This window comes from Eretmochelys imbricata, chromosome 8 (genome assembly GCF_965152235.1).
Source record: "Eretmochelys imbricata isolate rEreImb1 chromosome 8, rEreImb1.hap1, whole genome shotgun sequence".
NCBI lineage: Eukaryota > Metazoa > Chordata > Testudines > Cheloniidae > Eretmochelys > Eretmochelys imbricata.
This window is the reverse complement of record NC_135579.1, coordinates 78,306,275-78,321,525: the sequence shown is the minus strand read 5'-3', so window position 1 is coordinate 78,321,525 and position 15,251 is coordinate 78,306,275. Positions and strand designations below refer to the sequence as shown.

At 47.4% G+C, this 15,251-nt stretch overlaps 1 protein-coding gene across 1 annotated transcript in view; it reads left to right on the top strand.

Moving 5' to 3' along the window:
* LOC144269580 (calcium-activated chloride channel regulator 1-like) overlaps positions 1-6,905 on the top strand; it is a 36,220-nt gene extending 29,315 nt beyond the window's left edge. The window contains exons 12-14 of the mRNA XM_077825361.1: positions 855-1,019; positions 4,225-4,461; positions 6,481-6,905. Of these exons, the coding sequence (XP_077681487.1) occupies positions 855-1,019; positions 4,225-4,461; positions 6,481-6,905 (827 nt within the window). The remainder of the gene's footprint in view (positions 1-854; positions 1,020-4,224; positions 4,462-6,480) is intronic.
* The last annotated feature ends 8,346 nt before the right edge of the window (positions 6,906-15,251 follow it).

Here is a 15,251-nt window from a genome sequence, read left to right as displayed (position 1 = left end):
GCCCTGACATGCTGGTGCACTTACGCTGTTGGGTGTGTTAGGAAGGAGGAGAGAGAGAAACTGTGCCCAAGAAGAAGGGGAGTGTCATGGTTGTGCAGAGCCTTCTCCCTCTCCTGAGCTGTTACTCATCATGCAAATAGCTAGCACAAGGACAGAAAAGGGGTCAATTGCCTTGTGGGTCTGATTCAGCCATATTCACCGTTTGAACTTATGTATATTTTACATACAGGTCTGCCCTGCAGAGGGGATGCAGGTGGCAGAACAGGAGAGCGAGAGTCTGTTTCTATAGCTTGTCACATGCTATATAGACAGTATAGCTAATGTTAAAAACATCTCCTTCAAAAGTATAAATTACATGGATTATTATTCTCCTTTTCAAATCTATTGTGCCTACAGAGGTGATGTGATTCAAATGCATAATTCTATTGTTCTCCACCTTCTCCATTATCTGAACCATGTAATGCAAACTGTAGACTCTCTCCTCCCCACATTCCATCATTGCTTCAATCTCAAAGTATGTTAGTCTGCAGACCACCAAGAAGGACTCCACAGATCAGACTACTATGGAGAACTACTAAGAAGTAGTTGAGAACTGCTGGCCTATTGGAAACAACAGTAAATACACAGTAACATGTTTTAATGCTACATTGTTATCTCCAGTTAAATAAGTAATGAGCTCATGTCAACACAATGGGACAGATCCTGTTTTCACCCAAGTCCGTATCAAAGCTCTTATTGATTTCAATAGAAGAAGGTGTAGACCCTATGTGTTTATGAACTGAACAGCAAAAAATGCTCTTGCTTAACAAAAGTACCTTGTTTGGATGGGTAATTATTAATATTTGTATGTCAAGGTGCTGATATTACCAAGAATGATGGAATCTATTCAAAGTACTTTACATCTTTCAAGGGAAATGGTAGATACAACTTAAAAGTGCATATCCAGGGGAGAAATAAGACTGTCAGACTTGGCCGCAGGCAGAGCCGAGCCTTGTATGTTCCAGGCTACATAGAAAATGGTAAGAAACATTTATGAAGTAGAAAATTCTCTCCTCTCTCTCTCAATATGGGTGAATGGGAGATCATTTAGCTTCACAAAAAGCTTTTTAACCTTAACATTTGTTACATATATCTTTTCCACTATTGTTTATACTTTTAGAAAACAGTAGCTGGAACCACAGCATTTTTGCTATATCTGAGCAATGGGTATAGGACCACATTTTATAAAAAAAATATATATTATAATAATTAAGTGCTCTTTGGAACACATGGGAGTTGCCAAAGATCCTGGAACTGAAAATCATATAAAAAAACAGCTGAAGTTAGAAATTTTAAATTTGTATGTTTCACTGAGACTTAAAAATGAGGTTTTAGGGAATCCGTTTCAAAGTTAAGAAATTTAAATTTATCAGTTTAATGCATCCACATGAGAATTTTTCTGTTCTTCTGTTGGGTTTTCTGGACACATTGTTCAGGACTCTTTCCATTAGGCATGTGAGTTAAAGATTCTCAGTTCCAGAAACCACAGGTATGGATACTGCTATTCAGGTCTTACTGCTTAAGCCTTCTCAATCAATGGAGCTTCAGTTAATGATACTTTTACAGTGAGTCTGTTACGAGTGTGTTGTGACTTAATATATCTTTTCATCTTTCCACTACTTTTGCATTTCTCTTTTGATCTAGAGGCCCCAGAGAAATCAAATGCAAAGAAAACAGTTAATTCATCATTAAAATATAGTTTTATTCTGAAAAGTGACTTTGTAAAAATAGTATTGTCAAATTCTACACTTGTTTTCTCAATCACTCCAGAAGAAAATTGTTCTATTTACAAAGAACAACTGTGCTGTTAACAACTCAGAGCCCTGCAGACTCAGCCTAGGATCTGAAAATCAAATTGTGTTCTTTCTGGCTTGTGAATTGTCACCAGGGTCTGCAGGCCAAATGCCATGCTCAGTATATCTATGCAGTCCTCTGGCCTTCAGTGGGATTGCACAAGTGTAACTGGGGGCATAATTTGAAGGCACTAGTTACAGAGTTTGCTCTGCAAATGGAACTTGGTTAACAACGGTTTGTTTGGAGAAAAAAATAGTAACTTGCTTTTTGCCATTTAATCCAGCAGATTTGACTCTGGGTAGACAGACTTGCTGCTCTACTGAGTAAGAAACACACTCTAAGCGTGAGATATTAGGCACCCAAATACCTCAGGAAGTTCCAACAGTTAAGATTTATACCTCAGTGTTCACTCAGTGTTCGCACAATGTAGTATTTCCTATTCCTGTTTTCCTTATTAAATATACATCTTAACATTCTTGTACCAGTACATGCCCCCCCTCCCGCGACAAAAAACCCCACCCCAGCAAATTGTGCAATATGATGGTAAATATATATATTATTACTCCTTGGGGAATTCTGTGCCAAAAAATTTAAAATTCAGCAACAAAAAAATTAAAAATTCTGCACACAATATTTTAAAATTCTGCAAAATTCTGCATATTTTATTTGTCAAAATAACACAATATAATCACACCAGTTTCAATTATTTTTGGTCATTTATTTCAAAATACCTGTCAGCAAGTATATCTGTAACAATACAGACAACAAAAAAGATTCAGGGAATCTTTGACAAGTAGATTCCTTACTAGGCAATAATACTGAGTAATAATTCATTTAAACTACAGTACAGAACCATATTTCCTGCACCCCTCAGAAGCAGTGCAAAGGCTTGGGGGAGTCAGGGGTAATGGAGGAGCTGAGGAACAGGGAAGTAAATTGCTGGGAAGGAGCCTGGGTGTGAACTTGGAGGGTTGTTGAGTATGGGTGGGAAAAGTATGGAACACGGGGGGTTTGGGGGGGCGGGGAGCGGGGAGGAATTGTTAGAGAGCTTCCCCCATGCAGACCCTGGCTGATCCCTAGCCTCTCCCATGCAGTCAGGCATATCTGCCCCTGTCCCCATGTGTCCCTTCATCCCATGTGTCCTTGCACCCCCTGTCCACGTGTCCCTCCACCCCCACTCAGACATCCCTCGCCCCATCCCCATGTGGCCCTGCACCCTGTCCCCCTGTCCCTATGTGGCTCTGTACGCCCTTCCCTGTCCCATGTGTGTCTATGTCCCCACCCAGCTATTCCCCTGTCCCTGTGTCCCTGTACCCATCCCCTGTCCCCAAGTGTCTCTGAGCCCCCACTCAGCCACCCCCTGTCCCTATGTAGCTCTGCACCCCTTCACCATGTGGCCCTGCACCTCCCTCCACCCCTTCCTCCTGTTGCCTTGTGCCTCTACTCCCATTCAGCCCCTGCCCCAGTCTGTCCTCCCCCACTAGCCCTTATGAGCCCCTGTCTGATTCCCCCCAACACCCCACGCTGTCTATCTCCCCATGTCTGTCTCCTGACCTGGCCTGACAGGCACTGTAAATAAGGCAGGCTTTCTCTTCCTTAGCTGGCTGTGAACTGCAGCTTTGTTCAATCACCACAGCACCCTCTGGTGGGCTAAAGGCAGAACTGCAGCAACATTTCGGCAGAAGCTTTTTCTGCACAAAAAATTAAAAATCTGCGGGGCTCATTAATTATGCATGCATGCAGTAATGCAGAGCTCCCCCAGGAGTAAATATATATATATATATATATAAAATATGGTAATAGAAAACTTAGCTTTTTGAATTTCTTGACTTTTGAGTGCCTGATTTCTCAACCTTAATTTTAGATTGTTAGCTTTTGCATGTCATATCCTCTTTCTTGCACATGTGTGTGCACACAGAGGGACAATTTTCTGTATTCCTAGAAAATTAGAATATACTGAATTAAAGAAGTCTACATAAAAAATGTCTCCAACTTAAACTCAGAAAAATAAGGAAATTCCTACAAGATTGTAATTCTTATGCTGCCTGCAATACCTAGGAGGAGATGGGTGGAAGCTACCTTATCACAACCACTTCCCACTGACACCTGCTCAATACCTTAAATACCCTAACTGACAATAGGCACTGTTGCTACTTTCAACTGCCGTTGAAATCTGGTTTGCTTTTGGGGGTCTGCCTTAGTTTTGTGCAAGGATGCAGGATCCTGAAGTTCACTTTGGTTTTTAGCCTTGCTAATTTTTGCACTAAGCTTGAATAGGCCAACAAAAAAAGTAGATTAAAGAGAGAAGGATGCTAGATAAAAAGTGTGTTACAATTTGGAGTTTTGTAACGTTCAAATAGCATGAGCAATTTTTTTCTTTTTTTGGGGCAGGTGAAATCAAAATGAATGCCCCGAGACCTGAAGTTAGTGATGATGAAATTCAAGCAAAACTAGGAAGTTTCAATAGAGTTGCAACAGGAGGTTCTTTTGTAGTGGCGAATGTTCCATCAGGAGGAACTACTGATGTGTTCCCACCCTGTAAAATTATTGACCTCGAGGCTCAGTTTGAAGAAGATAAAATTCACTTGTCTTGGACAGCTCCTGGGAATGACTTGGATGTGGGACAAGGTAAGGTGAAGTTTTGTTTTAGTCAGCTGGAAGTGATGAATTATTGTCAGTTATCTGAAATTACATATGAAGAGCCAGCGAAGGAGAGGTGAGGAAAAGAGCTGTCTTTCCCATCTGCAAAAAATATGACCATTGCTATGGCTTGACCGACTCTAGATTTTCTCTATAAAATTTCCTAGTGTAGACCAGGACTTAATAACCAATAAATTCACTGTTCAATATGATACTCACATTAGTCCCACTTAATCCTTTAAAAAAAATGTTTAAAGAAACATGGAGTACTCCCAAACATAGGCACCAACTCTGAGGCGGCTCCAGGCTCAAACACCATGGAAAAAATAGGGGAGGCTCAGCACTCACTAGTCACAGTGGTTCAGCAGGGTCCCGGGGCTGGCTGCCGATCAGCTGTTTGATGGCGAGGGGGAGGGGTAGTGGGAAGAGAAGGGGATGGGGCAGGGTATAGTGGGAAGAGGATGGGAAGAAGTGCGGACTTGGGGGAGGGGGCAAAGTAGGGGTGGCAAGAGATGGGGTGAGGGTGGGGCCTCGGGGCAGAGCGGCGGTGGAGTACCCCCTGGAAAAGCCAAAAGTCAGTGCCTGTGCTCCCAAACCTGGTACAACAGAAAATGCAAAACTTGTATACCAACCAACCTTATGCTAATTTACAAAGGCAAACAAATCAAAAACCACACTCACCAGTGACTCTTCCAAGGCTTAGCCACTGTCTACACTGCAACTATAAACAAGTCAGGGGTCCCAATTATAACATGGACAGTCCAAGGCTTTAGTCCATTTATGGGGACACAGCTAGGTCTCGTTTATAATATATATTTTAAGTATGTTGTAACCAGGTTATGTTATAGTGTGCACATCAACACAAGCCAGAGAGGTTAAGATAGACAACCTTCAGTCACACAGAGAGCAGCTTCAGATTAAAATCTTTACATACACCTACAGCTCTTGCCAACCAGCTCACCAGGGAACAAACCAGCAACTCCATTAAATCCCCAAAACACTGGCCTAGGTTCTTCTATGTGGCTACTTTCACTACTCGTCTGGCTCAAAACAGCCCTACAGCTAGAGTAGCCAGCAACAGAAGAATAACCTCAGTTAGGAGCATCCTCTGATGGTGTAGAGCTGGAATAGCACTCTTATGCTACCCCTTACCCCCTCTCTGAAGGGACAGAAAAGAAGATGCAGAGCAGGAAGTAGAACTCAAATCAAGCAAAGAACTAGAAAACCCACTAGCAGAACAGAACCATAGTCTTGAAATGACAACTGTGGACAGTGGGAAGCCAGGCACATTTGCAGCAAGATCCCTGACACACTAACTATGCTGGCAAATGGAGCAGGCATTTTTCTATCTCTCAGCCTATGCTTTAGAACCTGCTCACATTAAGAGAGGGAATGTTGACCAGGATGCAGGGTCCCTGTACTGCTGTGTTTTTCAAATGTACTGTTTGGTCTTATACTTGACCTGGATACTCCCTAGAGACAAGTGAAAGAAATCCTATTTTCATTTCTCATCCAAAAGTTATGTTTTTATTTTAGTACTATAAATACTTTTGTGTAAAGCATGGGGGAGTAAGGCATAGATGGGGGCAGTTTAATGGAAGTTCTCTGCACTGCCATGTGGAAGACTCATCTCAAATTCCTGGTTTTGGTTTCTTGCTGCTCAGCCCAGCAGAAGCTAAGAGTGCTGGGAACATTATGTGGTTAGTGCTCGTGAAGGGAAGGAATGCCCCACATCAGTTAACAGTAGACTGTTGACCCAACTGAAATGTGGAACTGATAAGTTCTAACAGGAATTCTGTCCAGAGCTCTTCAGAGAAAGAATGTTAGTCAATTAAGCAGGCCCATCAATAACTTGGGTGGGTAAAATGGTCGGGTTGGTCATGGAGTATCACTGGAGTTCTTATAAAGATACAAAACTATTCTACAAATCCTGTACTATCCTTACATTTACAGATAGTATAATAGGCATACTAACACATTCTTACTTGCATACCTCTCTTTTTCCAGCTGACAGATACATAATAAAAATGAGTGAAAGTCTTCTGGACCTAAGAAACACCTTTGAGAATGCTATTTCCGTGAATACCTCTAGTCTGATACCTAACCCTGCCGGCACCAAAGAATCATTTCAGTTTAAAGCAGAAAGTGTCACAATAGAAAATGGCACTGTAATCTACTTTGCAATACGTGCCATTGATAATGCTTTCCTGACCTCAGAGGTGTCTAATATAGCACAAGCAGCTCTGTTTCTTCCTCCAAAGGAATCCTTGCCTGGTACGCTTCCTCCTGATGTTATCAGTGATGGTATCAATGTTTCAATAATAGTATTAATTGTTACTGGAGCTGTAATAGTTGTATTAATAGTTGTAAGTACAACTGTTTGTATTTTATATAAGAAAAATGGAAAGGGAGGCCCTGCGCTCAGAATGTAATAGAACTAATTGTAAGACGAAAGCTCAGTAGGTATTTATCCTAATTAGTTCTATTTGTTGTTTTCAAAATACATAAGGAAAAACAAATTTGTAATAGATTTGAAAATTAAGTCGTTGACTTTAAAATAAATGTGGATTTAGATGTATTTTGATCTGCTTTCAATGAGTGTATAGTATGTTATAGTACATGTATGTAGACTGAACAGTGAATTTAAAAGTATGTACTGAGTAAATGAAGACATCACTATAAGGTGTAGCATATAAATGACAATCTAGTTGTATGCTTTAATTCTAATCTTGCAAGAGTTCTGCAACATTAGGTACTCTATGCTTTGTTTTTTAAAAAGTAGGAAAAAAATCTTTCTAATTTTGTTTTCCAGTTGCTTAGCAGTCAGGAAAGGAGGATTAAAGAAGAAATTAGATCTGAAATTTTTCATACATTCCTTTCAGTTATATTCAATGTGTAGGAAACATAAATGTATACATCTGTTGGTTCTGAGCCTGCAAATGCTTAGGTACATGCAGAACTCAACTCTCATCCTATGACTAATGCAGGTGTTTAAGTATTCATGGATCAGGGCCATGTGTTATCCACAAATGATCTTACGGAAAACACTTTTTACCTGACAAAATCATCAAACACACATGCAACATTTCAACTCTAAATGATAGAACAAATGCAAAATAGTAGAAGAGAAAACACTAAATTTCTAGGTAGCAGAAATTCCACCTACTACAGTATGTGACAGAAGCGACAGCATGTAGCACCCAAGAGGAAAAGCTATTCACCAGGTGACTTTTCATTGGTTTTTCCCATCTCCTGCAAGCCCAATTTGCAACATCAAGATCTGTGATGTGACGCTCCAGAAATAGGAAAAGATCGCCTATTCTTTGGATAATGAAAACATCCATCGTTACATTAGATGGGATCAAATTATTTTATAAGATATATAAACCCTCATGCTTCAGGTCATCAGCTTATCACTAACAAGGGCTAGGGAGGAAGTTTTCCATGTGCAAATTATTTCATAATTGTCCATTATGGGGTTTTTTGCTGCTTCCACTGACGTATATCTAGTAATATTGACCAACATGGCTATGCCTACACTCAGATTTTTTATAATTTTAATTAACTGACAGCTCAAGGTAGTTACTACATTTGGACCATGCCTGGACCAAACATTGGGGAATGTCCATGTTAGCTTTCACAAACATATTAAGTGAAAATCACGAGTGAAGACTGTTAGGGGGCTTATTCCTTCACCCACTTACTTCCCTTGCCCTTCTCGCATGAACAGAGAGCAACAATACCCGAAGTCCAAAGGTGCAAACAATTCGATGTTTATTGGGGTGAACTTCCAGCAAGCATGATTCCAGTTTCCTTCCTTAGTATCCTCCTTCCGAGCTCTGACACCACAGAGCCTTACACCTGTGTCCCTGTTCCCATTCCTGCCCTTTAGCAAAACATGATTGCAATTTTCTTACCCCCATTCCCTGTTCCCATTTCCCTCACTCTCGCCCCCACCCACGCCCACTCACTTCCTCATTGACTACAGATTATATAGTAAAACTTGAGTTCTGCTTAGCTATACTTAACCAATCATTTTCCTGAAATTTAACTAACCAATCCTAACATGATTATGTAACCAATTATATCCCACCACCTTAATTAGTTTACACCCAGCAAAATTAATTATACAGCAGACAGGAACAATCACAGAACCAGACAGAGATTATACAGACAAACAATAGCAAAGTGGGAACTATAATGACAAGACAATACAGAAGTGAGGATTTCACATCCGAGCTATTGATAAGTGAGTTCTTGCCAGACAGGATGCTATCAAACTAAGTTTCCTTTTACATTTTCTAGGCACTTCCCTTTCTCTGGAGGTGATAGGAATACAATCCTGTCCTGATAGTGCCTAACAGCCCAATAGCACCTTATTTCAATGTGACTAGTTTGGAATGTGAGGATGTGACCGTTCACTTCCCAGTTTATGGCTGCCTCTGTTGCTTAGCCAAAGGCCTTAGCCTGAGAACAGGGCCTCAGACTGTCACAGTAAGAGAAGGCCCTTACACCGGCAGACAGTGGTTTTGATTCTTTCTTTTATACCTCTATAACTAGCCAAGTGATAAGAATACACCTAAATTCTTAGAGTACAGGCCTTTACAGACAGACCTGAATATCTATATCCTAACAAAGACAAGCCCTTTCAGAGATGGGATCTGGGCTCAAATGGACCATGGATCTGATTAAGTAGTGCAATTCTTATGTCCGCTGATGGTTTTTTATGGTATAAAGTGAAAGTAAGAAATTTAATTGAACTCTTAGTTGCTCTTCCAAAAGTAAAGGCAATATAACTCCCCATTTTTGTTTTGTCTGGTGCATGTTGGTGGTTTTCTTCACGTCTCTTGGGGATAGGTGAATAGGACAGAAGAGAGTGATTAGTAGAGTATGTAATAAACAGAAGGCTTGGACGCTTTATGAATATGTGTTATGCATAAAGACCAGTAAAACAAAACAGACCATGGGAATTGAGGATTGTGTTTTACTTTTTATTTTTTAATTACTCTCTAGCCCTGGTGAGAAATATTCTAAGAATAGGGGATTTCTCACCTGATAGATCTGCCCAATCATATATAGCCGAGCTGTTTCCAGATAGAAAAATTGATCTGGGAGCCTAGGAGCATTTGACTTAGTGATGACAGTTTGATTACCAGCTGGAGATCCGTGTTTGGGGCTGGTCCTTCATTCCTGACATGGCAAAAGCTAGGAGCACTGTAAAGAGACAATGTCCTCAACCTAGGGAGGGAGCACCTTGTAGTACTTTGCATCAAGCTCTCTGCCTGATTCGAAAGCAGCCCTGATAATCTCTCGAGGGAGCCAGGACCACTCCTCGGTGTCTGGAAGAATAGTCATCACATTCTGAAGAAAAGCTGGAAAGACCCCTTTCAGGGAAGAATAAAGAGAAAAATTACAATCACAAAGCAACATTCACAGGTATCAACCCCCTCAAGTGCCCCTAGTTTTACCTGGATTCCACCTGTTTGGTAGCACTTCATTTTGCCTGCTCATCCTACCTCTGAACTGAAGGGTACTACCAGCTCATCATTCTCAAAAGTATTTACATTCCTACTCCACAGAAGTTGTATGGGTAGGAAGTATATCACAGAGTCAGAGTAATCAGTTGTGATATTGTTCCTGGACATATTTCCTAGAGTAGCATAAAAACGAAGCAGTCCCGACATGTATTGTGTCCATTGGGCAAGGGAGAGCATAACTATTGTTCCACGGACATCTCTGTCCTGGTTCTCCAGCCAATAGACCTGTTATCTATCGGTTTAATGCTTTGGTTACACTGACATCTAGTGGATCATCAGAATATACACACAAAAAATTTTCAGTTATGTTTCCAAAAATCACACATTTACCCGATAGACCAAAACAGCTTCTTTAAGGGTGCACTGATGTCTCATATAAATACTTATTTAGTGAGACAGTCAAAAATGATAGATCTGAGTTTTCATCTATCAGTTGTGATTGGCTCTTTTTCTTCCTCCTCTTCTTTATATTACACAAGTACCTAGAGGACCCAACTACAATTGGGGCTTCCTTGTTTTGGCCACTTTTCACACACACTGTAAATGACAATCTTGCCCCAAACAGCTCACAGCCTATTGTGATAGACCCAGGCCAATTGGGTACAGCAGAGTAGCCTTATTGGGATCCAGGAAGTGGGCGGGCGAAGCTAAAGGATCCCCCCCCACCCTAAGCGGGGGGAGGTCCACAGGACCTGGAAAACCAAGTAATTACAGGGGACAACTAATGAACAACAGGGATGGGAGTGCGGTCAAAGGGTCAAACGAAGGGAACCGGACGGGGACACCGAGCAGAGGACCCCGGACAGTGCCCACTGCTCCTCAAAGACGTCAAGGGAGTCAGTGGACACTGCTCAGAGGAACTCTGCCCGGAGACGTGAATGGACCGAGGATCGGAAATAGGCCCCACAGTCACAGGGGAGTCCATCGGCCAACCTCCTCACCCTGGTTTTATAGATGGACACTTTAGCCAGGGCCAGGAGGAGGTTGACTAGGAGGTCCCGAGACTTAGTGGGGCCACGGACAGGGAGTGTGTAGATAAGGAGGTGAGGGGAAAAGTGCAACCAAAACCTTAACAAAATATTCGTGAGGAGCCGGAATAGGGGCTGCAACCTGGTGCACTCCAGGTAGACGTGCAGTGTTTCCCTCATGCTGCAAAAGGGGTACGTGTCCGGGATTGGAGTGAACCGCGCCAAGTACACGCCCATGCTCATGGCCCCGTGAAGGAGCCGCCAACTGATATCCCTGGTGGGCTTCGGAACTAAGGTGGAATATAGGCTGGCCCACCGGGGCTCCTCACCCTCTAGAGGTGGCAGGAGGTCCCGCCACTTTGTGTCAGGGTGGGACGCGAGGGTGAGGACGTGAAGGGTGTGGAGCATGAGCGTGTAGAGATGTTTCTTTGGTGCGGTCTGGAACCGGACCGGCTGCAGCTCGCCTAGCCGGCTCACGGTGAAGGGGCAGGGGGAGTGGGGTCAGTCGGGTCCACGGGGCAGGGGCCCGATGAAAAGGTCCGGAGGGTCTGGCGTGGAGGGTGGGCGGGGGCGCGCCCTCTCGTAGGACCCAGTCGAGGTAAACCCGAGCAGTGGGCGGTAAAGCGGCCCTCACCTCCTGAAGTACGCGCAGGGGAGTACGAGGTCTGGAGAGCCCCATGCGCTGAGCGAGCGTCAGGGGATCCAGCCAGTCTCCCCGGTCGTAGTCCAGGAGGTCTCCGACTCTGGTAACTTCTGCCAGAACCAACCTCTGGCGCACTGAGGGGGACTCCACCACCTGCGCACGGAGCTGGGGGGTTGTGTAGCAGGGGCTCCGCGAGGAGATCTTCCCCCACGGAGCTGGTTGCTGTGAACAGTTTCCAGGTCCGGAGGAGGTCCTGGTAGAAGACCGGCAGCCCGGAGAGGTCTCGCAGAAGACCCCTCGGATGAAGGTAAAGGAGCTGCCGGTCATATCGGAGCCCTCGGAAGCGGCGCAGGAATGCGTGCGCCAGTACGTTCCACACCGGACTACCTGCACCATAAAGGAGCCTCTGCAGGGCCTGGAGGCGGAAGACATGGACCTGAGTGCGGAGACACTTCAGGCCCTGCCCTCCCTCCTCCAGGGGTAGATGGAGAACCCCTGCAGAGACCCAGTGCAGTCCTGACCAAAAACTCCAGATTCAACATCTGGAGGTTGGCCAGGAAATCTGGGGCCGGGACCAGGGTGTTGAGCCGGTACTAGAGCATGGACAGGACTAGTTGATTAAGCACCAGTGCCCTCCCCTGAAGGGAGAGGCACCAGAGCAGTCCCGTCCATCTCTGGAGCCGGTCTACCACCTTGCCCTCTAAATCCTGCCAGTTCTCTGGCAGAGACAGACGCGTGGCAGAAAGGTAAACGCCAAGATAGAGCAGCGGACCCGCGCTCCACCGGATGGCCTGAAGCGCGGGTGGGAGGGAGCTCACCTGCTGCCAGTCCCCTACCACCAGGCCAGAGCTCTTGACCCAGTTGACCCGAGTGGAGGAGGCTGCCGAGTAAACAGCCTGGCAAGCCTCCACCAGTGCCAAGTCACCCGGGTCCTGGACCACGAGGAGCACATCGTCGGCATATGCCAACAGGACCAGCCTCAGCTCCGGCTCCTGTAGTGCCAACCCCGTCAACCTCCTGCGGAGGAGACAGAGGAAGGGCTCGATCGCCAGAGCGTACAGCTGGCCCAAGAGGGGGCACCCCTGCCATACTCCTCGCCTGAGGCTGACCGGTTCGGTCAGGGTCCAGTTGAGCCTGACCAGACACTCTGTGGAGGCATACAGAACCTGGAGAAAACCCACAAACTGGGGTCCAAAGCCAAACGCCGGGGAGAAAAGGCCTGCGTAGAAGGTCCTGGCCCTCTCGCACATCTCCGCCAGATCCGTGAGCGGGGGTGCCGTCCTCTTCGAGGAGGCAGGTGACATGCTTCTTGGCCCCCCTCTTTTTCTCCAGGGCGTAGAAGAAGTGGGAGCCATGATCCATCTCCCGAAGGAGGCGGATGCAGGATCAAACAAAAGCACTCCGGGCCCAATGGTCCTCGAGGGCCCGGAGCTCCTCCCGCTTCTCCCTGCATGCCCCGCAGAGGGATGGATCCTCGGGGCTGGCGGCCAGACGCCTCTCCAGCTCTAAGACCTCCCGTTCCAACTGCCCTATCGCCGCTTTGCTCCATCGGCTGGTGCCCCAGGTGTAGTCACGGCAGAAGAGCCGGGCGCGCACCTTCCCTAGATCCCACCACTGCCACGCCGAGGGAAAGGCACGCCGCTGCCCTCTCCAGGCCAGCCAGAACTTCCGGAAGGACGCCACAAAGCCCATATCCTCCAACAAGCTGTTATTAAAATGCCAATAGGCCGGCCCCGGCCTCTCTGCGCAGAGAGAGACCGTCACGGTGGCTAAGTGATGATCGGAGAATGGGGCCGGCTGGATGCTGGAGGAGTGGGCCTGTGAAAGATGGAAACGTGATAAATAGATGCGGTCCAACCGGGAGTGGCACGACCGATGGGCCTCCACCCGGACAAAAGTGAATATCAAGACGTCGTCCGGGTGGTGGTCGCACCAGATGTCCACCAGGGAGTGATGGTCTACTATCTCCCCGAGGACGTCCGCGGCGGCCGGGCACTGCTCGGTCCCCGAGCGGTCCTGCTCCTCGAGGGTCGTATTAAAGTCCCCGCCCAGGACCAGGCACTCGCGAGGATCCAAGGTACCGAGGAAGGCGGGCTCCTGCTGAAAGAAAAGCAGCCGCTCCGGGCCCCATGTCGGGGCATAAACGTTGACAAGATTGACCACGAGCCCCTCCATACGGACCTGGAGGTGCAGCAGGCAGCCCGGCACAGCCTCGGCGACCCCCCGCACCTCGGGCCGTAGGTCGGGGGAGAACAGGGTCGCCACTCCAGCCGTACGAACTGTGAGATGGCTAAAGTAGACCCTGTCCCCCCATTCCAGCTGCCAGCTATCTTCGGCGGCCGGATCCATATGGGTCTCCTGCAGGAAAACCACGGAGTACCCCCCTCCCGAAGGAAGGAGAGCACCTGGCACCTGCGGAGACCCATCCTACAGCCCTGGGTGTTTAACGTTGTGATGGTAAGAGGTGCCATGAGGAGGGCTGGGGGGGATCCTCGCCGACAGGGACGCTCGTGGTTCCCAACAGGCCACACAACAATCCATGACCTACCCCGTAGGTAAGTAGGGAATCACGGAAGAGGTGGACCCGCTGGTAGGCCGCGGCAGGCTGCTTCCTAATCCATTTACCCTCCCCCATGAGGGCCCTCACAGCCCGGAGGATTAGATGGAAGTCCCCCCATTGCTGCAGGGCGAGCTGCACCTTATTACGGGAGCCCCAGACGTCCTCAAGGAACTCCCGCAGCTCCTCTCGCAGTGTATGGGGGGCCGGGGTCACTAGCTCCCAGCTGTCCTCCGGAGGGACCACTGACACAGCCCCATGGCCCACCGAAATGGGCAGGTAAGGGGCAGACCCCCGACGTGGCGCCCGATGGGCTGGCACCACACAGCCCCCCTCAAACCTTGGCTCGATTGGGGGTGGTGGAGGGAAGGTAGCAGCCCCTAGTGAGTCGGGACTGGGAAATACAGAAGCAGCTCCTTGGGGGCTATCCTCCAGGAATGAGGAGATGACGGCCCCAGGGGCGGCAATGATAGCACAGGAGGTGGAGGGGGCAGGGGCGGAGTTGACATCAGGGGCAGGGCAGGGATCCAGAGGAGGGGCAAGGCAGGGGTTGGATGCAGAGTCAGGGAGAGGGGCAAAGGCAGGATCCTGGGCCCCAGGAGCCAGGCCGTTGGGAAATGGCCCCTCTCGACCGGGCTCTGGGAGCTGAGGGCGGGGTAGGGGGCCCTCCGTGACACTGGGCTCCGGCACCACGGCCGGCGGAGTAGCCACAGCATCTTCAGTGGGGTCCCCGCCTGGGACGGAGGTCGGTCGCCCCACGCCTACGAGGGGCAGCCCGTGGGACTCAGGTCCCAGCCACACGGCACTGGTGGTTGCCTTGGTGGGCTCGGCGGCCAATGGCAGGGTACCACCTGCGGCCGGGCAGATGGAGGAGCCCGGGGAACCCTCGGAGGCGGGAGCAGAAGCAGCGGTTAAGGGAAAGGAGCATGGGAAAGGCGGGGCCGGGGTGAGGTCGCTCAGATTGAGGCCTGCTAGCAGAGGGTCGTCCTCCCCCTGGGTGACTGGGGTCAGACCCAGGGCTCGATCTCCTCGTAAATGGAGGGGAGCTCTTCTTCCGCCACCCCAGAGGTCTC